General features: G+C 41.2%; 1 protein-coding gene across 2 annotated transcripts in view; it reads left to right on the forward strand.

The window, feature by feature from the left end:
* The window catches only part of LOC120990318, a 133,078-nt gene that overhangs the window by 85,051 nt on the left and 21,440 nt on the right, over positions 1-26,587 (forward strand). The window contains exons 10-11 of one of the 2 annotated variants that reach the window (XM_040419050.1): positions 1,207-1,301; positions 4,987-5,131. In XM_040419050.1, the coding sequence (XP_040274984.1) occupies positions 1,207-1,301; positions 4,987-5,131 (240 nt within the window). The remainder of the gene's footprint in view (positions 1-1,206; positions 1,302-4,986; positions 5,132-26,587) is intronic. The other variant, XM_040419052.1, reaches the window with a different exon arrangement.

The following is a 26,587-nucleotide window of genomic DNA, read 5'->3' on the forward strand; positions in this document are numbered from 1 at the left end:
TGCAAAATTTTACAACTGAAAGTGAAAAATGTCATTTTTTTGCAAAAAAATCGTTAAATTTCGATTAATAACAAAAAAAGTAAAAATGTCAGCAGCAATGAAATACCACCAAATGAAAGCTCTATTAGTGAGAAGAAAAGGAGGTAAAATTCATTTGGGTGGTAAGTTGCATGACCGAGCAATAAACGGTGAAAGTAGTGTAGTGCCGATTTGTAAAAAAGGGCCTGGTCTTTAGGGGGGTATAAACCTGTGGTCCTTAAGTGGTTAAACCCCTCAATATATTTTTTTAGTGGTGTAGTTGACACGACACCCAAAAACCATTCCAGCAAAATCTGCTCTCCAAAAACCATATGTTGCTCTTTTTCTTCTGAACCCTGCCATGTACCCATACAGCTGTTTACAAAAATAAATGGGATGTTTTTGTAAACTGCAGAATCAGGGTAATAAATATTGAGGTTCGTTTTGCTGTTAACCCTTTGTGTTATAGGAAAAAATTTATTAAAATTTTAAATCTGCACAAAAACTGAAAAGTGTAAATTTCACCTCCATTTTCCTTTAATTGTTGTGGAACACCTAAAGGGTTAACATGGTTTATAAAACCAGTTTTGAGTAATTTGAAGGGTGTAGTTTCTAAAATGGGGTCATTTATGGGTGGTTTCTATTATGTTATTCACCTCAAAGTGACTTCAGAACTGAATTGGCCCTTGAAAAAGTCGGTTTTGAAAATTTTATAGAAAATTTAAAAAATTCTTTCTAAAATTCTAAGCCTTCTAACCTCCTAAAAAATCAAATGTAATTTTCAAAATGATGCCAACGTAAAATAGACATATAGGAAATCTTAAGTAAAAAAAAAAACTAACCTAATCTAATTAGGTATCACTATCTGCCCTTAATACATAGATATTCAAATTTAGAAAATTAAATTGTTTCCAAATTTTTTGTACATTTTGGATTTTTTATAATATAAAGGTAAAATTTATTGAGCCAAACTTACCTGAGATGTCACGAGAAAACAGTCTCAGAATAGCTCAGATAAATAAAAGCATTCCAAAGTTATTGGTACATAAAGTGACACGTCAGATTTGCAAAAGGGTTAAGAATGGTGCTGTGCTGAAAAAGCAGACCCTTTTTTTTTAAACTTAAGGCAACCACTGTAAGCTTTTTATGTCTTCTAAATATCGGTCTCTTGTAATTTTGTTTTTACAGCAAAATGCAATCAAATTATTTACAGAAGAGCTAAAAGACCAAAAGAAGCTAAAGACAGCAACGGTCGGAAATTCCTTGCAGTTTGCACTGAGATGGTAAGGTTAATTCAATTTGTATTACTGAATTTGATTTTGAATCTCACATTTGGAATACAGCAGGTATTAACAAAGAAAAATAAACTTTTTTAAAATATTCCGTATTTATATAACATATCCATATAACATAGGCCTCAAAAATTAAGGAGGACCTTACAGATTTTTAATAGCCATTTGTTAGCATGTTTTTTCAGGTACCATTTCAGGTTTGCAAAGGCCTTAGGCCTCTTTCACGCGGGAGAGATTTCCGCACAGGTGCAATGCGTGAGGTGAACGCATTGCACCCGCACTGAATCCGGACCTATTCATTTCTATGGAGCTGTGCACATGAGCGGTGATTTTCACGCATCACTTGTGGGTGGTGTGAAAATCGCAGCATGCTCTATTTTGTGCGCTTTTCATGCAACGCAGGTCCCATAGAAATGAATGGGGCTGCGTGAAAATCGCAAGAATCCGCAAGCAAGTGCGGATGCAGTGCGATTTTCACACACGGTTGCTAGGAGACAATCGGGATGGGGACCCGATCTTTATTATTTTCCCTTATAAGGGAAAATAATAGCATTCTTAATACAGAATGCTTAGTAAAATAGGGATGGAGGGGTTAAAAAATAAATAAAAAATAATTTAACTCATCCACTTGTTCGCGCAGCCTGGCTTCTCTTCTGTCTTCTTCTTTGATGATCTGTGAGGAAAAGGAACTGTGGTGACGTCACTGCGCTCATCGCATGGTCCATCACATGATCCATCACCATGGTGATGGATCATGTGATGGACCATGTGATGAGTGCAGTGATGTCACCACAGGTCCTTTTCCTCAAAGAAGAAGAAAGAAGAGAAGCCAGGCTGCGCAAACAAGTGGATGAGGTGAGTTAAATTATTTTTATTTTATTTTTTAACCCCTCCATCCCTATTTTACTAAGCATTCTGTATTAAGAATGCTATTATTTTCCCTTATAACCATGTTATAAAAGAAAATAATAAAATCTACAGAACACCTAACCCAAACCCGAACTTCTATGAAGACGTCCAGGTTCGCAGGGAAAAATTGCGCATGTTCCCGCAACGCACCCGCATCTTTTCCCGCAACGCACCCGCAACGCCCGTGTGAAAGAGGCCTTAATGTGCCAAAACATAAAAGACACCCCCAAAAAAACATTTTGGAAACCAGACTTTTGAAGGAATTAGTTTAGAGGTATAATGAGCATTTTAGCACCCAGGTGTTTTTAATACAATAAATTAGAACTGAGGCGTGAAAATTAAAAACGGTTATTTTTTTTAATAATATGTTATTCTAGCTCAAAAATTTTCAGAAGGGTTAATCAGAGAAAAAACATTGCACAAATTTTATGAAAATATGTGGTTGTAAACTGCTGTTTGACTAAAACAAGAAGGGAAAGGAGCGCCATTTGAATTTTGGAACATGAATTTTCTAAGATATGTCATCAATATTAGATCAATGGGGAGCTGATTGCCAAAACCCGCGGCAATCATTTTGTACGAGCAATTATAGCAATTTTTCTAATTTTATCATAATGAATGGTAAAATGTGGTATTTTGAATTTTTAGCATACAATATTTTTTAGATTTTTTTATAAATTTCATTTATACCATTTTTTTTTTTTGCAGAGGCAGGGTGTAATAGATAAGTAAGATGGCAGGCCCGGGGACCTTCACTTGTGCCATAACAACTCAGGTGCCCTCACAACTTGGCCCCCTGTGATTGGTCAATAATAAATGCTCAGATGCCGTGGTCACAATTGACCGCAGCATCTAAGGGATTAAATGCATGGGACTGGAACTATCTCCGATCCCGGCCACTGCAGGTGGATGTCAGCTGTCCAAATGATCCGGGTCCCACTACGTTTGGGACAGGCTCAACTTCTAGGCCTTCATACACCCTTTCTGGCATTATGACATGTACGTTCATTAGTGTATCTTTATAGTGGTTGAAGTTGTTTTCTGATACAGGGCTCCAAATCACCTGCTTACAAATAGTTAATATGCCCACACTTCCTGTTCTGTAGAGAATACTTCTCAGCATTTATCTCATTAACATCATAGGCAGCATTACTATGAAAGGTAACACTTAGGCCCCTTTCACACGGGCGAGTATTCCGCGCGGATGCGATGCGTGAGGTGAACGCATTGCACCCGCACTGAATACTGACCCATTCATTTCTATGGGGCTGTGCACATGAGCGGTGATTTTCACGCATCACTTGTGCGTTGCGTGAAAATCGCAGCATGCTCCTCTTTGTGCGTTTTTCACGCAACGCAGGCCCCATAGAAGTGAATGGGGTTGCGTGAAAATCGCAAGCATCCGCAAGCAAGTGCAGATGCGGTGCGATTTTCACGCACGGTTGCTAGGAGACGATCGGGATGGAGACCCGATCATTATTATTTTCCCTTCTAACATGGTTATAAGGGAAAATAATAGCATTCTGAATACAGAATGCTAGGTAAAACATCGCTGGAGGGGTTAAAAAATATAAAAAATAATTTAACTCACCTTTATCCACTTGATTGCGGCCCGGCATCTCCTTCTGTCTCCTTTGTTGAATAGGACCTGTGGTGAGCATTAAGTACAGTTACAGGACCTTTGATGACGTCACTCCGGTCATCACATGGTACGTCACATGATCTTTTACCATGGTGATGTATCATGTGATGACCGGAGTGACGTCATCAAAGGTCCTGGAATGAATGCTCACCACAGGTCCTGTTCAGCACAGAAGGAGACAGACGAGATGCCGGCAGGTGAGTTAATTTTTTTATTATTTTTTTTTAACCCCTCCAGCGCTAGTTTACTATGCATTCTGTATTCAGAATGCTATTATTTTCCCTTATAACCATGTTATAAGGGAAAATAATTCAATCTATAGAACACCGATCCCAAGCCCGAACTTCTGTGAAGAAGTTCGGGTTTGGGTACCAAACACGCGCGATTTTTCTCACGCGAGTGCAAAACGCATTACAATGTTTTGCACTCATGCGGAAAAATTGCGGGTGTTCCCACAATGCACCCGCACATTTTCCCGCAACGCCCGTGTGAAAGAGGCCTTACTGTATATATAGAAAACACAGGATTCACCATTAACAGGACAGAACTTCACTTTAAAGGGAACCTGTCACCTATAAAACGCATATTAAACCACCAGCATTACCTTACTTCATCTTGTTTCTACAGTTGCTTTTGACTTTTGTCTTTACATACCGCAGGCGGTATGTACATTAAGGTTTTGAAGTAAAGGGCTGGTGTGAAGAAAGGACAATGGCACTCCCTCTTTTCTCGTCATGTCTGAAAATGTTGCAAATTTTACAGCACAAATGGCATACAAAAGTGTCGTAAAAAGATTAGTAGATGTCCCCCTTAGTTTTTAGATACTTTGTGTATTGGAATAAAAAAAAGGATGCAAGGCCTGACGAACATAATACACATCTATGTGTGCAACAGTTGTTTCCGGCCTCTAATACAGACATTTGGACCTCAATGCGTGCTGAAAATGTTACGTGTGTTGTGGCCGAAACACAGGATTTATAATATGGACTTGTGAATCAAGAGTCACAGACTTGGAAAAGTAGGGTGACGCAGTATGCTGAGTAAAGTACTATGCTATACCCCCTTAGAAGAAATAATAATATATATAACATAAAATGCCCAAAATAACTTTTTCAATTGTTATAGGTACTTGGGGAAGACAAGGTCATCCTTCTGTGAGGATTCTTTGCAGAAGAAATTTAAAGTCCTGTTGATAGAGAGTATGAAGAAACACATACTGCAGCCAGCATATACCAGGACTACTGGAAATACCAGACCTACAGAAGGAGAGGTGAGTATAGCTGATCATGTTAAGGTTAGAGTCAGAATTTCTATGTCAATGTCAAGATCTTGATATGGCAAATTCACTTTTGGGCGTTTTGAAATAAAAAAGCAGTCATCATTAGGGGAGGATTTAGGGTGTCATGGACCCAGGGATGTATAGGAGGTGTGGGACACCTGCAGTCTAGTACACCCGCCACAAAATATACTGCATGTTTCCATACATACATTCACCATGCACAGGCACGCTCCCATACAAACGTTTACATGTAACACCACATATACTTGCGTTGTGGCATTCCGGTTTTGAGATCCGGCAGAGGATCTCAAAACCGTTCCAAAACGGTTCAATTTTGTCCTAATTTATTGTCAGTGGGGACAACACTAATCAGGATGTATGAGAATTAGAGATGACCGAAGTTTTAAAAAATTCTATTCGGATACTTTGCCAAATTTACTCCAAAAATTCTATTCCATACGAATTCATTTGTGATGATGCTCGTTTAAAATCAGCTATTTCCCGACTGCAGGGAGCGTGTATATCGGTGTACATCACTGTGCATTGCAGAAACATGCATAGCTAGTCCACTGTGGTAGTAAAACAGTTACTGTGCGTCAGTATGACAGGCAGGTGACAGCCTTCATTCTTACGCCTGATTCACACAGTCAGTGTGCGGTCAGTGATTTCCATCAGTGATTGTGAGCCAAAACCAGGTGCGGCTCTAAACACAGGACAGGTGCAGATCTTTCCCTAAGGCTGGGTTCAGACCTGAGCGTCTTTGATATGCGCGTTTAACGCGCGTTTTTGACGCGCGTTTTTTACGCGCGTTTTTTGCAATAGTAAACGCGCGTTTGACGCGCGTTTGTGTGATTGACTGCAATGTCCTATGGCCACAAACGCGCTGTAAAACGCCCCAAAGAAGCTCAAGTACTTGTTTGAGCGTAGGGCGTTTTACAGCGCGTTTTTCAGCGCTGTAAAACGCTCAAGTGAGAACCAGGGCCATAGGGAAGCATTGGTTTTCATGTGTTGAGCGTTTTACAGCGCGTTTGAACGCGCTGTAAAACGCTCAAGTGTGAACCCAGCCTTATACCTTATCTCTGTGGAGGCTCCAATCCTGGTTTTGGCTCACAATCACTGATGGAAATCACTGATCAAACACTGATGTGTAAATGAGGCTTTAGAATCGCTTCACACTCATTTGGGCAGTTACGGGGCCAAAACTGATGAAATAACTAAAGTGTGAACTCCGCCTTCAGGTCAATGTTAGCTTCAATATAAATTTTTATCAACCAGGTCAATGTTAGCGTTAGGTATAATGGACTTAACCGTGCAGTGGTCCAAGATTCAACTATAGAGTGAAAGAGCGCACTCCTTTTACACCGTCGTCAGCTGATTCCACATAGATTGCTACAGAACTTGTTCATCCCAAAATCAGTAGTATCAGACCGCCATTTCACCCCAAAACAGAATCAAGGATAAATGGAATTACTTATGTATAAAAGAACGTGAGAAACCTAAAATCTGCAGTATTAGGCTGCGTTCACACGGGCGAGATTTCCGCGCGGGTGCAATGCGGTAGGTGAACGCATTGCACCCGCACTGAATCTGGACCCATTCATTTCAATGGGGCTGTTCAGATGAGCGATGATTTTCACGCATCACTTATGCGTTGCGTGAAAATCGCAGCATGCTCTATATTCTGCGTTTTTCACGCAACGCAGGCCCCATAGAAGTGAATGGGGTTGCGTGAAAATTGCATGCATCCGCAAGCAAGTGCGGATGCGGTGCGATTTTCACGCACGGTTGCTAGGTGACTGTCTATACACTGTATTATTTTCCCTTATAACATGGTTATAAGGGAAAATAATAGCATTCTGAATACAGAATGCTTAGTAGGTGATCAATTGAGGGTTAAAAAATAAAAAAAATTAACTCACCTTGTCCTCTTGTTCGCGTAGTTCTCCCGGTCTTTAGTTCTTTAAAAAGATGAACTATGGGCTAAAGGACCTTTGGTGACGTCAGATCACATGCTCCAATCACAGGGTCCATCACCGCGGTGATGGACCCTGTGATTGGAGCATGTGATCTGACGTCACCAAAGGTCCTTTAGCCCATAGTTCATCTTTTGAGAAGTAAAGAAGAGACCGGGACTTACGCGAACAAACGGAGAAGGTGAGTTAATTTTTTTTATTTTTTTTAACCCTCAACTGATCACTTACTATGCATTCTGTTTTCAGAATGCTATTATTTTCCCTTATAACCATGTTATAAGGGAAAATAATACAATCTAAACTACAACTAACCCAAACCTGAACTTCTGTGAAGAAGTTCGGGTCTGGGTACCACAGTCGATTTTTTATCACGCGCGTGCAAAACACATTGCACACGCACGATAAAAACTGAACATCGGAACGCAATCGCAGTCAAAACTGACTGCAATTGCATTCCTACTCGCGCGGGTTTGCCGCAACACACCGGGACGCATCCGGAACTAATCCGGACACGCTCGTGTGAACCCAGCCTTAGAATGCTTTTTAAACCCAATTAGTGCAGCAAGGTGTAATAGTAATAGCTCCTATTACCCAGGCTTTACACTCCTATTTATCCATGCTCTCTCCTTATAGCGTGGATAATGCCTCCCGATTACATCCCTCCACTAACGCTAAGCTGTCACTGAACTGCTCAAAAGTAATATTTCTTAATTAAAGTCTTTCCTAATTACTGTTCCTAGCACCTGTCAAGTCTCTCCCTGCACTAAGTTCACAGTAAAATGGAGGAGACCAGGCAGGATGAGGCTTTTTATTGGGCTGTGACCGCACAGGGGCTGGCTATCTGCTGATTGGCTGGCTGCACGGCATTAGGCCTAGTTCACACGAACGTATGGCTTTTATCGTTTTTTGCGGTCCGTTTCCGTTTTTCCGTTCCGTTTTTCCGTATGGCATATACAGTAATTACATAGAAAAAATTGGGCTGGGCATAACATTTTCAATAATTGGTTCCGCAAAAAACGGAACGGATACGGAGGACATACGGATGCATTTCCGTATGTGTTCCTTTTTTTTGCGGACCCATTGACTTGAATGGAGCCACGGAACGTGATTTGTGGGCAATAATAGGACATGTTCTATCTTTCAACGGAACGGAAAAACTGAAAAACGGAATGCATACGGAGTACATTCTGTTTTTTTTGCGGAACCATTGAAATGAATGGTTCCGTATACGGACCGTATACGGAACACAAAAAAAGGCCCGTACACTCGCAAAAAAAAACGTTCGTGTGAACTAGGCCTGATGATACCTCATTCCTGGGCTTCTTACTTTCACTTTGTAAAATGTGCAGCAGAAATTTTAGAAAAAATCCAATACGTTACCACTAGAGATGAGCGAATCGTAGCTGACAAAGTGGAATTCGATAAAAATTTCAGGAAAAATTCAATTCACACCAAAGCTGAATTTCGTCACGCTTCGTGGCAACGAATTGCATTTTTTCCTAAAATGGCTGCTGCACGTGTGAGGACAAGGAACTTTGGGAAGACGGGATCACCCATAATGCCATGCATGCAGCCAATCAGCAGCCAGCCAGCCCTGTGATGTCACAGCCCTATAAATAGCGGCAGCTATCTTACATTCTGCTATTTACCAGTGTACTTAGTGCTGGGAGAGACGTCAGCAGGCGCTAGGGACAGTGTTAGAAAAAACTTAATTGTGCTGAAAAAGCAATTCACAAGTGCACGGCAAGATTATTCAAGCTGTAGGGAAAGGATAGGGAGGAATCATTCATTCCACAGCATTTATGTTGAACAGGGTTCAGAAAGGGAGGTTACAGCCTGGGTAATAGGAACAATCCTATCACACCTTGCTGCACTGACTGGTGATCCAAATTGCTATTATACAGCTCTGTAATTCCAGCAAACCGTTCTTGTTATTGGTGTGCATTTGCTGTTTGATACAGACATTAACAAGGTTTATTACAAGGAAATATTTGTATGTCTTATTTGCCCTTATGCGGTGCAGTTATATGTTCTAAAGCATTTTTTGGCTTGTATTAGTGGAAAAAAAGGGCTTATTAGCCGCTGTGTGGTGAAGTGCTAAAATTACAGCACTTTTTGTTATGTATTAGTGGCAAAACAAAAATGTATTTGCCATTCAGCGGTGCAGTTATATGTTTTAAAGCCTTTTGTGGCATGTATTAGCGGAAAAAGAAAAAATATGTTTGCCGGTCAGAGGTGCAGTTATATGGTTTAAAGCCATTTTTACTGTGTATTAGTGGCAAAACAAAAATATATTTGCCGTTCAGCAGTGCAGTTATATGTTTTAAAGCCTTTTGTGGCGTGTATTAGTGGAAAAAGAAAAAATATGTTTGTCGGTCAGCAGTGCAGTTATATGGTTTAAAGCCATTTTTGCCGTGTATTAGTGGCAAAAGAAAAATATATTAGCCGTTCAGTGTAGCACTGTTGAAAAGCCTTTTGTGTAGTGGAAAAGTGGAAAAAAATTAGGGCCTAATTGCCGTTCTGCGGTGCAGTTGTATATTCTAAAGCCCTGTCTGCCGTGTATTAGTGGCAAAATAAAAATATATTCGCTGTTCAGCGTTGCACTTACAGTACATGTTGAAAAGCCTTGTGTAATAGAAAAGTGGAAAAAACGAAGGGCCTATTTGCCGTTCAGTGGTGCAGTTATATGTGGTAAAGCCCTTTTTGCAGTATGGACCAAATTACATAATGGTGAAATGTTTTATGTGAAACAGGCTTTTTTTGTCAAAATTGATTGGTAATTGTAGACCTCCTTTTGTCACGGCTGAGGATGGGAAAAACCCTCAGCCGTGCGATGACAGAAGATGGTGGTCGCTGCTAGGCCAGGACAGGAATCAGGAAGCAGGTCACCTCCTAATACGTCCCTAATTCTGACCCTGTCTCCTAGCGGTATGAGCCGACCCTGATGGTGGGAGGGCTAATACTCTGGAACCCATAATCCCTACTAGCCCTCAGGGTGGCCCTGGACTAGGAGCAGGGTAAGACGACCTGTTCCTCCAAGACACGGACAAACAGGAGTCTCACTGGCCAGACTGCAAAGGAAGGGGAACATATACAGCATATGGCAATGGCAGGTAAATGAAACAAGTACAACACCTACCTGCCACAGACACACAGCCTGGAACCCATGTACAAGTGCTGCTGTCCACAAAAACACAAACGGACACACCACACACCACACAGGAACCCAGGACCATAAGCTGCAATAAACAAAAAGACCAAAGAAACATCTTCAAAACATCATACATAAACTTAAACTTATGACCACAAGGGTGGCCCTCACTGGCAGATGGTATATAACCAGGAGGATGACTCCAGCTAATCATGGCTGAAGTACCCCTCTGAGTCTGGCATCCAGCTGGAGCTAAATAGCCCCAAGTGGCCACACCCACACACAGACACATCCAGTGTTCACACACAAGGAAGGGAGTTAACCCTTCCTACACCAGGCAAGGGAAGACTGCCACTTAAAGGGGAAGTGTACAAACAACAAACAAAGTGCAGCTGTTACCGGCGGCAACGACATGCATGGCAACCATGTCCATGAAACAGCCAGAGGGCCGAGACACTGCCACCACATGTATACAACACCACACGTTGCCACGGGCAGCCACAAGTGAAGGGAAGTGTCACAGTGCACACATACATAAACCTCGTGCACACCAGACATACAAAAGGCACACCTATAAAGACAGGTTGCCAGGTGTACCCGCATGCACCTGACAGCAAGCTGCCTAGCAACAGCTCAGGCTGCTATGCTGCAAAATACAAACATGTTGCCAGCGGCAACCACACATGAGGCAACATATCAGCAGTCCTCACCATGTGGTTGACAACAGACCAAACCGCAGGCAACTGCATGCGGGGAAGTCACGACCAAGACCATGGTCGTGACACCTTTTGCTGTATGGACCGAATTATATAGTGGTGAAATTTTTTATGTGAAACAGGCTTTTTTGGGGAAAATTGATGGGTGATTGTAGACCTTCTTTTGCTGTATGGACCGAATTACGTTGTCGTGGGTCCTGCAGTAAACATAATAAAGTCACTGATGACAACACACCAGCAGACTTTGCCTTTACCATCTATTCACAATTAAATCAAGCAGCTTCAGTAAGTTGAAAATATTCATGTGTTTTTATCTGCTCCGTCTGCATTCGATCTCCACAGCACACAAGACATGACAGGAGAGCCTCTGCTTTGGAGTCCAAGTCCAGTTTCTTAAGATCACGAGCTCCATCATGAGGAGACCACAGAGCGGCACAATGATAGAGTCTGAAGGTGGTGGCAGCATCAGGAGGCTGCAGAGTGGCAAGGTTACATAGTGTGGAGATGACAGCAGCATCAGGATACCACAGAGTGGCAAGGTGACATAGTGTGGAGATGGCAGCATCAGGAGAAGGCCAACAAGTGGCACAATTACAGAGTCTGGAGTTGGCAGCATTAGGAGAAGGCCACCAAGTGGCACAATGACCGAGTCTGGAGGTGGCGACAGCAGCATCAGGAGGATGTGGATATGGCATCAGCATCAGGATACCACAGAGTGGCAAGGTGACATAATGTGGAGATGGCAGCAGCATCATGAGAAGGCCACCGAGTGGCACAATGACCGAGTCTGGAGTTGGCAGCAGTATGAGAAGGCCACAGAGTGGCAAAATGACCGAGTCTGGAGGTGGCGACAGCAGCATCAGGAGGATGTGGATATGGCAGCAGCATCAGGATACCACAGTGTTGCAAGGTGACATAGTGTGGAGATGGCAGCAGCATCATGAGAAGGCCACCGAGTGGCACAATGGCCGAGTTTGGAGTTGGCGGCAGCAGCAGCAGTGTCAGAGAAGGCCAACGAGTGGCACAATGACTGAGTCTGGAGGTGGTGACAGGAGCAGCATCAGGAGGATACCACAGAGTGGCAAGGTGACAGTGTGGATATGGCAGCTGCATTAGGATACCACAGAGTGGCAAGGTGACATAATGTGGAGATGGCAGCAGCATCAGGAGAAGGCCACCGAGTGGCACAATGACCGAGTCTAGAGTTGGCAGCAGTATGAGAAGGCCACAGAGTGGCAAAATGACCGAGTCTGGAGGTGGCGACAGCAGCATCAGAAGGAGGATACCACAGAGTTGCAAGGTGACATAGTGTGGATATGGCAGCAGCATCATGAGAAGGCCACCGAGTGTTACAATGACCGAGTCTAGAGTTGGCAGCAGTATGAGAAGGCCACAGAGTGGCAAAATGACCGAGTCTGGAGGTGGCGACAGCAGCATCAGAAGGAGGATACCACAGAGTGGCAAGGTGACATAGTGTGCATATGGCAGCTGCATCAGGATACCACAGAGTGGCAAGGTGACATACTGTGGAGATGGCGGCAGCAGCAGCAGCATGAGGAGAAGGCCACCGAGTGGCACAATGACAAAGTCTGGAGGTGGCGACAGCAGCAGCATCAGGAGGAAACCACAGAGTGGCAAGGTGACAGTGTGGAGATGGCAGCAGCAGCATCAGGAGAAGGCCACCGAGTGGCACAATGACCGTCTGGAGTTGGCAGCAGTATGAGGAGGCCACCGAGTGGCACAATGACAAAGTCATTGGAGGTGGCGACAGCGGCAGCATCAGGAGGAAACCACAGAGTGGCAAGGTGACATAGCGTGGATATGGAAGCAGCTTGAGGATACCACAGAGTGGCAAAGTGACATAGTGTGGAGATGGCAGCAGCATCAGGAGACCTGAAAGTGACCCGGTGACAGAGTGGGGCAGTGAGTGGCACTTCCAGTACGTGCTGACGAAGGTGGGTAAAAGAGGGAGCACTTGGCATCAGATGTGTGGCATCAGGCGTGTGCAGCATCAGAATAGTAGCTGAGACAGGTAGGCAGAAGAAACTGGTCTCTTTTGTCAAAGTGTTGGCGTGGCACCATGGTCTAATGCATCAGGCATTAGTGGGTGGAAATCCTGGCTGATCCATGCCTGATTCATCTTGACAAAGGTCAGTCTTTCCACATTTAGGGTGGACAGGTGAGTTCTCCTTGGGGTTACTATGGCCCCCGCTGCACTAAACACCTGCTCTCATTCCACACTACTGGCCGGGCAGGACAGCTTTTCCAAGGCAAACTCTGCTAGTTGCGGCCACACTTCGGTCTGAACAGCGGAGGGAGTAAAGACAAGCACCATTAACCGAGCAGGCACTGATATACACAGGAGAGGGTAACGTACAAACCAACAAAGTTGGATAAATACATTAATGTACTAACCCTACAATTGTACTGACCTGTCAATAACCATGACCCGGAATGCTTAAATCATTGGTGTGAGACAGGTGTAATGATTGAGAACTTTTAAACCGTAAAAAAACATCTCAAAACCTTAATTAACATGCATGCTTAGTATGGACTGAGGCAAGAACGTTATGTATAAGTATAAGGATCCAAAAGAATATATACTAAAGACTTGTGGTACCATAGTGACCCCTAAAGGTGGAAACATATATTGCATTGTTTATATAATCCCACATTTTATATATATTTTTTATATTTTATATATTATATTTTATTTGTATATTGTTGTGAGGATTAATATAATGTTTTAATGAGGGAATAGGCAGCTAACAATAAACATTGGATGAAAATAATAGAACCGTGTAAATCCCTATATTGGGTGCCAGACAGCTTTTTCTAATATATTTTGTTTTCCTACCAAAATACGTCACTAAAGGTTTCACCACAAATATTACTGCAGCGCAGAACATTCAATAAACAGTTTTTGTACTGAAATGCATCAGCAAAGATTTCACCACAAATATTACTGCAGCGCTGAACGCTGACTAAATTTAGTTTTTCTACCAAAATACGTAACAAGAGGTTTTACCACATTTAACTGCAACAGTTAACGCTGAATATATTTAGTTTTTCTACCAAAATACGTCACTAAAGATTTCACCACAAATATTACTGCAGCACTAAACGCTGAATAAATTGCTTTTCTACCGAAATACTAAATATATAAATAGATAAACCAGCACACACCCATCCAAACACATCTAAAACCAAAGGACTTGGGTAGGTAAAAATAATCTTATTTATTCGAATAAATGATAAAAATCGATTGATAGTCGAATATAATCACAATATAAATGCTAAAATCAAAACAAAAAATATCAAATGGTAAAATTATACAATTAACATCCACATAAAACTTGATATTGCTAAAATGTAAAAAAAACTGCCAGAAATTCGAGCTAATGGATACGCGATGACATTCGTGGACACATGAAAGGTTCAAATCCGATCTTTACTATTAATGGTATAGTAGTTCCTGAGTTAAAACCAGTGCGAATGATCTTGGTACCGAATATATTCATCATAAGAGTACTAAATATCTGTCCATCGATATGATCACATGTAGGAAAACGACAATCCTTTAAATAATCGTAAATAAGAAAACGGCAATCCTTTAAAGGGCTTCTGTCACCCCCCATTTTTCATTTTTGGGCTAATTAAAATCCTTATAGTGTGATTATTCAATATATAGTGCTCTTACCTTTTTCTGTGGCTTAGTTTCTTTAAAAACCGCACTTTTATAATATGTTAATTACCTCGCTACCAGCAAGTAGGGCGGTTACTTGCTGGTAGCCGCCGCATCCTCCTTTAAAAAAAAACGCCCCCTCCTCTTGTTGATTGACAGGGCCAGCAAGCGCTCTCCTCCTCCGGCTGGCCCTGTCTGCAATTCAAATCCCGCGCCTGCGCCTTATGTGTCTTCATTCAGCGCAGGCGCTGGGAGAGAAGGACGCTCACTTCCTCAGCACTCCCTCAGTGCGCCTGCGCCAATGACGTCACCTCTAAACCCGAAAGAGAAGACGTCATCAGCGCAGGTGCACTGAGGAAGTGCTGAGGAAGCAAGCGTCCTTCTCTCAGAGCGCCTGCGGCGAATGAAGACACGTAAGGCGCAGGCGCGGGATTTGAATTGCAGACAGGGCCAGCCGGAGGAGGAGAGCGCTCGCTGGCCCTGTCAATCAACTGGAGGAGGGGGCGTTTTTTTTAAAGGAGGATGCGGCGGCTACCAGCAAGTAACCGTCCTACTTGCTGGTAGCGAGGTAATTAACATATTATAAAAGTGTGGTTTTTAAATAAACTAAGCCACAGAAAAAGGTAAGAGCACTATATATTGAATAATCGCACTATAAGGTTTTTAATTAGCCCAAAAATGAAAAATGACTTTTGGGGGGTGACATAAGCCCTTAAGTGTTCATATAAAAGTATAGGTTCCCAAGCTCGATATGGGTCTTTTAAAGGAACATCCCAATATAATTCAGCATAATTATACCTTGTTTTTTTACTTTTCTATGGTTAATTGATGAGTCCACATATTAATTCTTATATAATCAATATCATGTCTAAGAATGTCTATAAAAACGCTGGTGTGTTAATGATGCGATTTTTATGCTTTTTATTTGTATTATTTTTGTGCGTTTTTGTTGTTTTTCATCAGTTAACCCCACTTTCATTGCTGTGTACACTTAATTGTTAAAATATATGTAGAATGAACAATTGAGGCTTTTATAACCTTACAGAAATAATGATCATATAAAGATAAAAGTGATCATACAAAAGATAATGTGCATATGCAAGCAAATATCTACATAAAGGTTTGTCTGGCAGCTTGTATAGAGAATATAGCTATTTTTGGATACCTCCTTCTGATAAGTACTACAGATTAATTGGTTTGATTCCGTTTTAATCAATAGATCCAAAAATTCTACCTGACATGTACTATAGTTCATAGAAAATTTTAGATTGTTCTGGTTATTGTTAATTGTTTCTAAAAAAATCAATGAATTGCTGTTCTGTTTTGTTCCAAATGAAAAAGATATCGTCAATGCATCTATGCCAGAATACCAGGTCTACCCCGAGCCTAGGGAGAATTGATTTTTTAGAAACAATTAACTATAACCAGAACAATCTAAAATTTTCTATGAACTATAGTACATGTCAGGTAGAATTTTTGGATCTAATGATTAAAACGGAATCAAACCAATTAATCTGTAGTACTTATCAGAAGGAGGCATCCAAAAATAGCTATATTCTCTATACAAGCTGCCATTTACCAAGATGGCTTTTAAACATTCTGGAAGGACAATTCAGAAGAATAAAAAGAAACTGTACTAAGAAGGAAGATTTTGAGAAAGAGGCACTAAAAATGAAAGAACACTTTATTGCTAAAAAGTATCCAACTGAAATACTAGATAAATCACTGAATAAAGTTAGGACCATGGAAAGGAAAAGTTTTTTCGAACAAAAACACACAGAAGTTTCAATAAACCAAGAAGAACCTATTAGAATAATATTACCTTACAATACACAACATAAGAAATTAGAAGCCATAATAAGAAGACATTGGCACCATATACTAAGAGACAAGATGGTAGACCCCTTTTAACAAATGGTCCATTAATCACGTGCACAAGGGCCCCTAACCTATCGCTAAAAGTTGCAACCACTATAATAGAAAGAAAGTATAAAGAACCCATCTTACACAAATGGCATAATTTAAAAGCTTTTTTACAGATGTGGTCAGTGTGGTAATTGCAAAGTAACAAAATTCCCCCCAAAATAAACACAAAAATTGTATCATCAAACAATGCTTTTTTCTGGGATGTTAAAGATTTTTTTAACATGCAATTCAACAAGTGTAATCTATATAGTGGAATGTCCGAGCAAGAAACAATATATTGGTAGAACAAAAAGAACAATGAAAAAGCGAATTTCAGAACACATAGCAAATATTAAAAAAAGGGTATGAAAAAAATTCTTTGTCCCCACATTTTAAACAGAAACACAATAAAGACCCCACAGGAATCAAATTTGCAGCTCTAGAGCAAGTTAAAACACTGCAGAGAGGAAGATCACATCCTTAAGATATCTAGACAAGAATCAAGATGCATTTATGAATTTAATACCTTACAACCGGGAGGCCTGAATTCAGATTTTGAACTATATGGATTTCTACACTGCGTGCAGAATTATTAGGCAAATTAGTATTTTGACCACATCATCCTCTTTATGCATGTTGTCTTACTCCAAGCTGTATAGGCTCGAAAGCCTACTACCAATTAAGCATATTAGGTGATGTGCATCTCTGTAATGAGAAGGGGTGTGGTCTAATGACATCAACACCCTATATCAGGTGTGCATAATTATTAGGCAACTTCCTTTCCTTTGGCAAAATGGGTCAAAAGAAGGACTTGACAGGCTCAGAAAAGTCAAAAATAGTGAGATATCTTGCAGAGGGATGCAGCACTCTTAAAATTGCAAAGCTGCTGAAGCGTGATCATCGAACAATCAAGCGTTTCATTCAAAATAGTCAACAGGGTCGCAAGAAGCGTGTGGAAAAACCAAGGCGCAAAATAACTGCCCATGAACTGAGAAAAGTCAAGCGTGCAGCTGCCAAGATGCCACTTGCCACCAGTTTGGCCATATTTCAGAGCTGCAACATCACTGGAGTGCCCAAAAGCACAAGGTGTGCAATACTCAGAGACATGGCCAAGGTAAGAAAGGCTGAAAGACGACCACCACTGAACAAGACACACGAGCTGAAACGTCAAGACTGGGCCAAGAAATATCTCAAGACTGATTTTTCTAAGGTTTTATGGACTGATGAAATGAGAGTGAGTCTTGATGGGCCAGATGGATGGGCCCGTGGCTGGATTGGTAAAGGGCAGAGAGCTCCAGTCCGACTCAGACGCCAACAAGGTGGAGGTGGAGTACTGGTTTGGGCTGGTATCATCAAAGATGAGCTTGTGGGGCCTTTTCGGGTTGAGGATGGAGTCAAGCTCAACTCCCAGTCCTACTGCCAGTTTCTGGAAGACACCTTCTTCAATCAGTGGTACAGGAAGAAGTCTGCATCCTTCAAGAAAAACATGATTTTCATGCAGGACAATGCTCCATCACACGCGTCCCAGTACTCCACAGCGTGGCTGGCAAGAAAGGGTATAAAAGAAGAAAATCTAATGACATGGCCTCCTTGTTCACCTGATCTGAACCCCATTGAGAACCTGTGGTCCATCATCAAATGTGAGATTTACAAGGAGGGAAAACAGTACACCTCTCTGAACAGTGTCTGGGAGGATGTGGTTGCTGCTGCACGCAATGTTGATGGTGAGCAGATCAAAACACTGACAGAATCCATGGATGGCAGGCTTTTGAGTGTCCTTGCAAAGAAAGGTGGCTATATTGGTCACTGATTTGTTTTTGTTTTGTTTTTGAATGTCAGAAATGTATATTTGTGAATGTTGAGATGTTATAATGGTTTCACTGGTAAAAATAAATAATTGAAATGGGTATATATTTGTTTTTTGTTAAGTTGCCTAATAATTATGCACAGTAATAGTCACCTGCACACAATAGCTAAAACTAAAAACAAACTAAAAACTAAACTACTTCCAAAAATATTCAGCTTTGATATTAATGAGTTTTTTGGGTTCATTGAGAACATGGTTGTTGTTCAATAATAAAATTAATCCTCAAAAATACAACTTGCCTAATAATTCTGCACTCCCTGTATAGACCAATGGGAGGGTCTCGCTCTAATGGAACATCATGTGTCAGGCTGTTTTACCAGCACCATGATCTTCCCTCGGTGCGGGACCCCTCCAATCTTACTCCTAGCAACCATTATCAATAGTGAATCATTTGTCACTAACTTCCTCTCTTTACCACTATTAAAGCAAAAATTCCTACAGACAAACCTTTATGTAGATAATTGCTTGCATATGCACATTATCTTTTGTATGGTCACTTTTATCTTTATATGGTCATTATTTCTGTAAGGTTATAAAAGTCTCAATTGTTCATTCTACATATATTTTAACAATTAAGTTTACACAGCAATGAAAGTGGGGTTAACTGATGAAAAACTACAAAAATGCACAAAAAGAATAAAAATAAAAAGCATAAAAATCTTATCATTAACGCACCAGCGTTTTTATGGTTTTTATAGACATTCTTATACACGATATTGATTATATAAGAATTAATATGTGGACTTATCAATTAACCATAGAAAAGTAAAAAAACAAGGTAGAATTAGGCTGAATTATATTGGGATGTTCCTTTAAAAGACCCATATCGAGCTTGGGAACCTATACTTTTATATGAACACCATTTTTGTATAGTTATAGTTTTTAAAGTCTTTTTAAATTGTTTATTTTGCATGTACTTTAACTAAAGATTGTATATAGCAACGAAAGAGTGGTAAACTGATGAAAAACAACAAAAACGCACAAAAATAAGAAAAAACGCACCAAAACCGCATTAATAACGCAGATGCGTTTTTGTTGTTTTTCTAGATAATCTTGAAAATTGTATTGACTATATAATAACTAATGTGTGGACACACCAATTAACCAAACAAAAGTAAAGAATTATTCGAATTATGAAGGGACGGTCTGTCCCTTTAAGAAATCCAGATCGGGTTTTGGTGGGTTCCCTTAACACAAGGGTATAAATGGAGGGTAAATGAGACTCTCAGTATGGCCACTGAGGAAGAGGTTAGAGGACCTCAAAACACATCTGGCAGAATCAGAGATTGCAACTACCCACCACTACCCGCACACAGTGTTTGCGATATTTACAAAAGACTATAGGATCAAGAAAGATTTCTATTCCTGATTTATTCGACATCCATACTACTCAAGCTTCATTCGACACCCCCTTGAAACACCACGTGACAGAACTACAAGCTCCGTTACACAAGTCACGTGAAGGAGCATCACGCGAGACACCAGTTTCACCGCAAAATTGAAACTATACGGCCGCTGCACAAAAAAAAAAAAACGAGATACATAGAATATACAGCAATAAGAAGGTGGGTGAGTCTTTATACACCACGAGAGACGCCTCTGGTGGAGACTTTGAAGCAACTATAAAGTGAGTAGAGTTATTCGAAAATACTTGCAAGTAAACTAAGACATTTAGAACTTAAAGGATTGCTGTTTTCCTATATACGATTATTTTAAGGATTGGCGTTTTCCTACATATGATCATATTGATTGACAGATTGAATATTTAGTATTCTTATTTCTTATGATGAATATATTCGGTACCAAGATCATTCGCACTGGTTTTAAATCATGAACTACTATACCATTAATAGTAAAGAACGGATTTGAACCTTTCATGTTCATTGTATAATTTTACTATTTGATATTTTTCGTTTAGCATTTATATCGTGATTATATTTGACTATCAATCGATTTTATAATTTTTACGAATAAATCCGATTATTTTTACCTACCCAAGTCCTTTGGTTTTAGATGTGTTTGGATGGTGAGTGCTGGTTATTTATATATTAAATTTTTCCATTTTACCAAGTGACTGGGTGAGCCACTTTTAAACCAAGCACCCCTACCAATATTAATTGAGCTAAGTGAGCCACTATATTAACCAATATTCTACCGAAATATGTCGGTAAAGATTTCACCTCAAATATTACTGCAGAGCTGAACGCTGAATTAATTGCTTTTGTACCGAAATACGTCAGTAAAGATTTCACAAAAATTACTGCAGCGCTGAACGCTGAATAAATTTAGTTTTTCTACCAAAATACGTCACTAAAGATTTTACCACATATCACTGCAACAGTGAACGCTGAATATATTTTGTTTTTCTACCGAAATACACAACTAAACGCTTTCAACACATATAACTGAAGAAGTGCACTGTGTATATATTTTTCTTTTTGCAATGAAATAGTCCAATAAACGCTATCACCACATATACCTGCAGAAGTGAAATGCATATATATTTCTCTTTTTGTACTGAAATAGGCCAATAAACGCATTTAGTGAAACTTACTGCAAAAGTGAACTGCGTATATATTTCTCTTTTTGCACAGAATTAGGCCAGTAAACGCATTTAGTGAAACTTACTGCAAAAGTGAACTGCGTATATATTTCTCTTTTTGCACAGAATTAGGCCAGTAAACGTATTTAGTGAAAATAACTGCAAAAGCAAACTGCGTATATATTTATTTTTGTACTGAAATAGACCAATAAACACTATCAACACATACTGTACAACTGCAGAAGTGAACTCTGTACATATTTCTCTTTTTGTACTGAAATAGGCCAGTAAACGCTTTTAGTGCAAATTACAGAAAAAGTGAACTGCGTATATACAGTATTTCTCTTTTTGCACTGAAATAGGCCAGTAAACGCTTTTAGTGCGTACATATTTCTCTTTTTGCACTGAAATAGGCCAGTAAACGCTTTTAGTGAAAATTACTGCAAAAGTGAACTGCGTATATATTTCTCTTTTTGCACTGAAATAGGCCAGTTAAAGCTTTTATCGCATATAACTGCAAAAGTGAACTGCGTATATATTTCTCTTTTTGCACTGAAATAGGCCAGTAAACGCTTTTAGTGAAAATTACTGCAAAAGTGAACTGCGTATATATTTCTCGTTTTTGTACTGAAATAGGCCAATAAATGCTCTCACCACATATACCTTTCAAAAGTGAACTGCGTATATATTTCTCTTTTGCACTGAAATAGGCCAATAAACGCTATCACCACATATAACTGCAGAAGTGAACTGCGTATATATATTTCTCTTTTTGTACAGAAATAGGCCAGTAAACGCTTCTAGTGCAAATAACTTAAATAGTGAACTGCATATATATTTCTCTTTTGCACAGAAAATTGCTTTAAGCGCAAATAACTGCAAAAGTGGACTGCGTATATATTTCTCTTTTTGCAGAGAAATAGGGCGGTAAATGCTTTTAGTGCAAATAAATGAAAAAGTGAACTGCGTATATATTTCTCTTTTTGTACTGAAATAGCCCAATAAACGCCATCACCACATATAACTGCAGAAGTGAAATGCGTATAGTATTGTACTGAAATGGGCCACTAAATGCTTTCGCCAAAAATAACTGCAACAGTCAAGTGTGTGTATATTTTTCTTTTTGTACTAAAATAGGCCACTAAAGGATTTTCAACATAGCACTTGCGCCCCAATAACAAGAACAAATTGCTGGAATGACAGAGCTGTATAATGGCTATTTGGATCCCCAAAATATATTTTCCTGCACTTGTAAATCGCTTTTCTAGCACTGTCCCTAGCGCCTTCTGACATCTCTCCCTGCACTAAGATGCTGTGAAGTGATTCCTCCCTATTCTTTCTCTGCACTTTAAAATAGTTTTTTCAGGTTTTTTTTTCACGATAAGGTCTTTCCAATTGCTCTCCCTAGCGCCTTCTAAGATCTGTCCCTGCACTCAGAACACTGGATAATGTCTGAATCTAAGATGGCCATCGTATTTATAGGGCTGTGACATCACAGGGCTGGCTGGCTGCTGATTGGCTGCATGCATGCATGTCAATCAGGGTGATCCCGCCTTCCCAGACTTCGTTTCTCCATGTCCTCACACGTGCAGCCGCCATTTTAGGAAAAATGTGTTTCGTTACGACGAAGCGCGAGAAAATTCGTATTCGTTGCGAGTCGAATTTTTCCTGAAATTCGGATCGAATTCCACTTCGTCAGCTTCGATTCTCTCATCACTAATAGATTGATATGCAACGTTTCCACCCGTTGGAATTCCACCCTCCATATGTTGGACTGACTGTACGAATAGAGAATGGCCATAAACGATTTCTTGATGATCCAAGTGGACAGGAGTACTCCTTTGTGTAACTTCGATGTCAGCCAGTGGCAGCTCATGCGTGACACCTGCCGTTTGCTCAGGCCCTTTGAGGAGGCCACATTATTTGTCAGTCGCCAGGACAACGGGATGAACAATGTCATTCCACTGCTTCATGTTCTGGAACAGATGCTGGTAAATCTGGCTAGTCAGAGGACTAGAGACGTGGCGCCTAGAAAGATGGCGGCAGATACATTTGTCTGTCAAGATCTCTGTTTACAGGCAGTGAACTGGAACATCATTTATGGTAAGGATATGCTAACACCTACTAATGCCGTATTAACCCCCAGAAGTAGGTCACCGGCACGAAGGAGCAGTCATTTTCACAGCTCGAGGCACGGTATTCTCCCAGAAGCTTGACTTCTGCACATCGAAGGTCTGCATTGCTAAGCTCGTCTAAAAAATCACGCAGTGCACTCCCTTGGAGGAAACTCTTGATCCGGCACAGGCTGCTTTGCTCATTCAAAAACTATGGACTCTGTGCAGCGTGACACCGATGTATAATTTATCATACACCAGACTGAAAGAGTATTCGAAGCACCTGTCTGCCCACATAGCTGCTGAGAATCAGAAGGGTCTTGCCATTGAAGTGGGCTCAGACCTGAACCTAAAAGCCAAATTTTCCTGTTTACCTGGACTCAAAGGAAAGGACAGAGATCCACTGGCTGTGTTCGTACAGATTTAATCCAAGCCTCCACTCACCAAGGCAAGCACAGAGGACCACATTGTGTGGACAGGTTGGTTCAGCGGGGCGTACACACTGAGGACGAGCTATTGGTGGTGTTACCAGAGACATTTACTTCACTCATGCTCTTCCTGTATAATGGCTCCAAGGTGCTCACTGCTATCGTAGGGATGTGGTTTCAAAGAAACTTTGAATGTTGTTTCGGTAAGCTGGTGATCAGTTCTCAGGACCTTATGTGGCTAGCAGCAAGGTGGACCGGGTATGACGTGTCTGAATCAGTGTCAGCCACAGAGCTTGTTTTCTCTGTGCCCGTTGAACCTCACATGGACATTTCTTATGCCATCCACGCAGAGGACTTCAAGACTTTATGGAATGATATTCACAAATCAAAGGATGAGGTCACCACTTCTTACCATTCTGTTACAGCGGCTGTGAGACCTGCACATACTAACGCTTATTTTAAATAAGTGGGTACAAAACACAGAAGACATGCAAATATTCCATTCACGTCTCATCTCTGTTTTGGATCCACTCCTGTTTTTCTTGGCATTAGTAATACTGATGGATTATTGACCAAATGCTGACCGAGTGAAGGCGAATGCTCAACAGACAGGATCTGTTTTTTGGGGATTATTGTTCTGACGGATCAGAGGAACGGCTAAATAATCAGTAATGTCAACACAAACTTACTGCTGACACCCTCTCCACTCTGTCGGGGGGCTCTAATTGTATAAGCGTTTAATAGAACAGGTTCTATAGACATCTATGTGGAATCAGCTGAAACGACGGTGTAAAAGGAGTATGCTTCTTCTTGGCGCTAACATCGACATGTAAGGCTGAGTTCATACTTGAGTTATTTGGTCAGTTTTGGCCCCGTGACTGCCCAAATAAATGAAGTGATTCTAATAGTGATGCCTGTCATCTGTGTCATACTGACTCACAGTATTATTTCACTACCACAGCAGACTCCCTATACGTGTTACTGCAAGGCACAGTGTTCTACACCAATATAAAGGCTCTCTGCAGCCAGGAAATAGCCGTTTTTTAAACGCGATTTGCTGCGAATAAATTAAGATTGAATTGTTTCGAAACATTTGCTCATCTCTAGTTACCACAAATTTTTGAAACATTTGCTCATCTCTAGTTACCACAAAGCGCAAGAAAATTCGTATTTGCGATTAATCAAATTTTTCCTGAAATTCGGATCGAGTTCCAATTTATCAACTTTGATTCGCTCAACACTACTAGTAATTAATGCAGTACTCCAGGCAATTCCAAAGGGTTGACTTACTTTTTTTGCAACTGTATCTCAACTTTTCCATAAAACAGGAGAAGTTTGGCATGATTGGGAATAGCAGGTGTTGAGGAAGGGTGGCAGGTATACATAAATATATATGCATGCCTACTGGGCATGCATATATATATGTATATGTTAGCCCCTCAGAGGACGATGTGCGCAGATGTGCCCAGCACCAGCGCCCATCTGCCTCTTGTATTCCCCAGGGGCTCATTCATGCCCCTGTGGGAATTCATATATGTATGTGCCCCCTTTAATAGATATATATATATATATATATATATATATATATATATATCTATAATGCCCCCTGTATCCTATAATGCCCCCTGTATATCATATATATATATATCCCCATACCATATAAATCCCCCCCCTACATGGACACAGATGCATCAATGTAAATGTGCCCCAAGCATTTACATTGATGTAATCTGGGTGAAGGCGCCAGAATGACCGAACAAGGTCCGGTCATTCTGGTGACCTCAAAAGGATTCAAATTCAATAGAATTTGAATCCTTTTGTTCTAATTATCTGCAGCCCTGCTGAAGATAATTAAGCATAATAGAGGGAGAGGAGATACCTCCGCTCACTCTATTATGCGCATTCTGGCATCGCAATTACCATTGCGATGTCCAGAATGCTAAGAGCTACAGACGGGAGATCAAAGGATCTCCCGCCTGTCAGCAAGTGCACGCGGCCCTGCGGTGCGCGTGCAGGGACGCGCGGGCAGGCGCGGTGACGTCATCTCACCGCGCCGGCCCACATGTCCTGCACTGTGGTGCGCGCTCGCGCGCCGCTGTGTGGGCGGTACGGCAGTGCGGGCGGCCGGACATATAAGTCCGGCAGGCCTGCACTAGTGAGGAGAGAGCCGGCCGCCCACCCACCCTGAAGGAAGGAGACCCCCTTGGACTGACGAGCACCCCTAGACGAACGAGCGACCCCTGGACAACGAGCATTAACCCTAAGTATCGCTATATACCCCCCTGTACTATCTATATACCCTCCGAACCCCCCCTGCACTATCTATATACCCTCTATATACCCTCCGGACCCCCCCTGCACTGTCTATATACCCTCCGGACCCCCCTGCACTATCTATATCTATATACCCCCCGGACCCCCCCTGTACTATCTCACTCCCCTGGTAACCCTCACTATATACCCCCCGGACCCCCCCTGTACTATCTCACTCCCCTGGTAACCCTCACTATATACCCCCCGGACCCCCTCTGCACTATCTCACTCCCCTGGTAACCCTCACTATATACCCTCCTGCTATCCCCTGGTATATATCCCCTGGACACTATAACCCTACCCCACATACCCCTGGTACACCCCTTGTTGCCCTGATTCCTGATACTCTAATCCCCTCCCGTGGTATATTTGTGCTTGGTGGTCGGCTTGTAAGACCACCGTCTACCTTCGTCTGCTCCGTAGGGATAGTATACAGTACTAGGTGGGTGGGCTGTTAATATTGAATGTGTGTATCATATAGTTAGTTTATGGGTGGAATTGGGAACGTGTAGTGTAGTTGAGTACTGTATAATTAGTGCTGTAATGTTAGTGTATTGCGTAGTGTATTGTTAATAAATACTGTTATATTTGTATCTGTGTAACGTGTAATTATTGGCGATAGTTAGTAAGGCGCATGCAGCTAGCATAGTGATTAGTGTAAAGCATAGCAAAGGTATTGTTATTAGTATATAAAGGTATAAATAGGCGGAGTTATCAATAGACGGTTCCTCCTATTTATGAATATTAATTACC

This window comes from Bufo bufo, chromosome 2 (genome assembly GCF_905171765.1).
Source record: "Bufo bufo chromosome 2, aBufBuf1.1, whole genome shotgun sequence".
Classification (NCBI taxonomy): domain Eukaryota; kingdom Metazoa; phylum Chordata; class Amphibia; order Anura; family Bufonidae; genus Bufo; species Bufo bufo.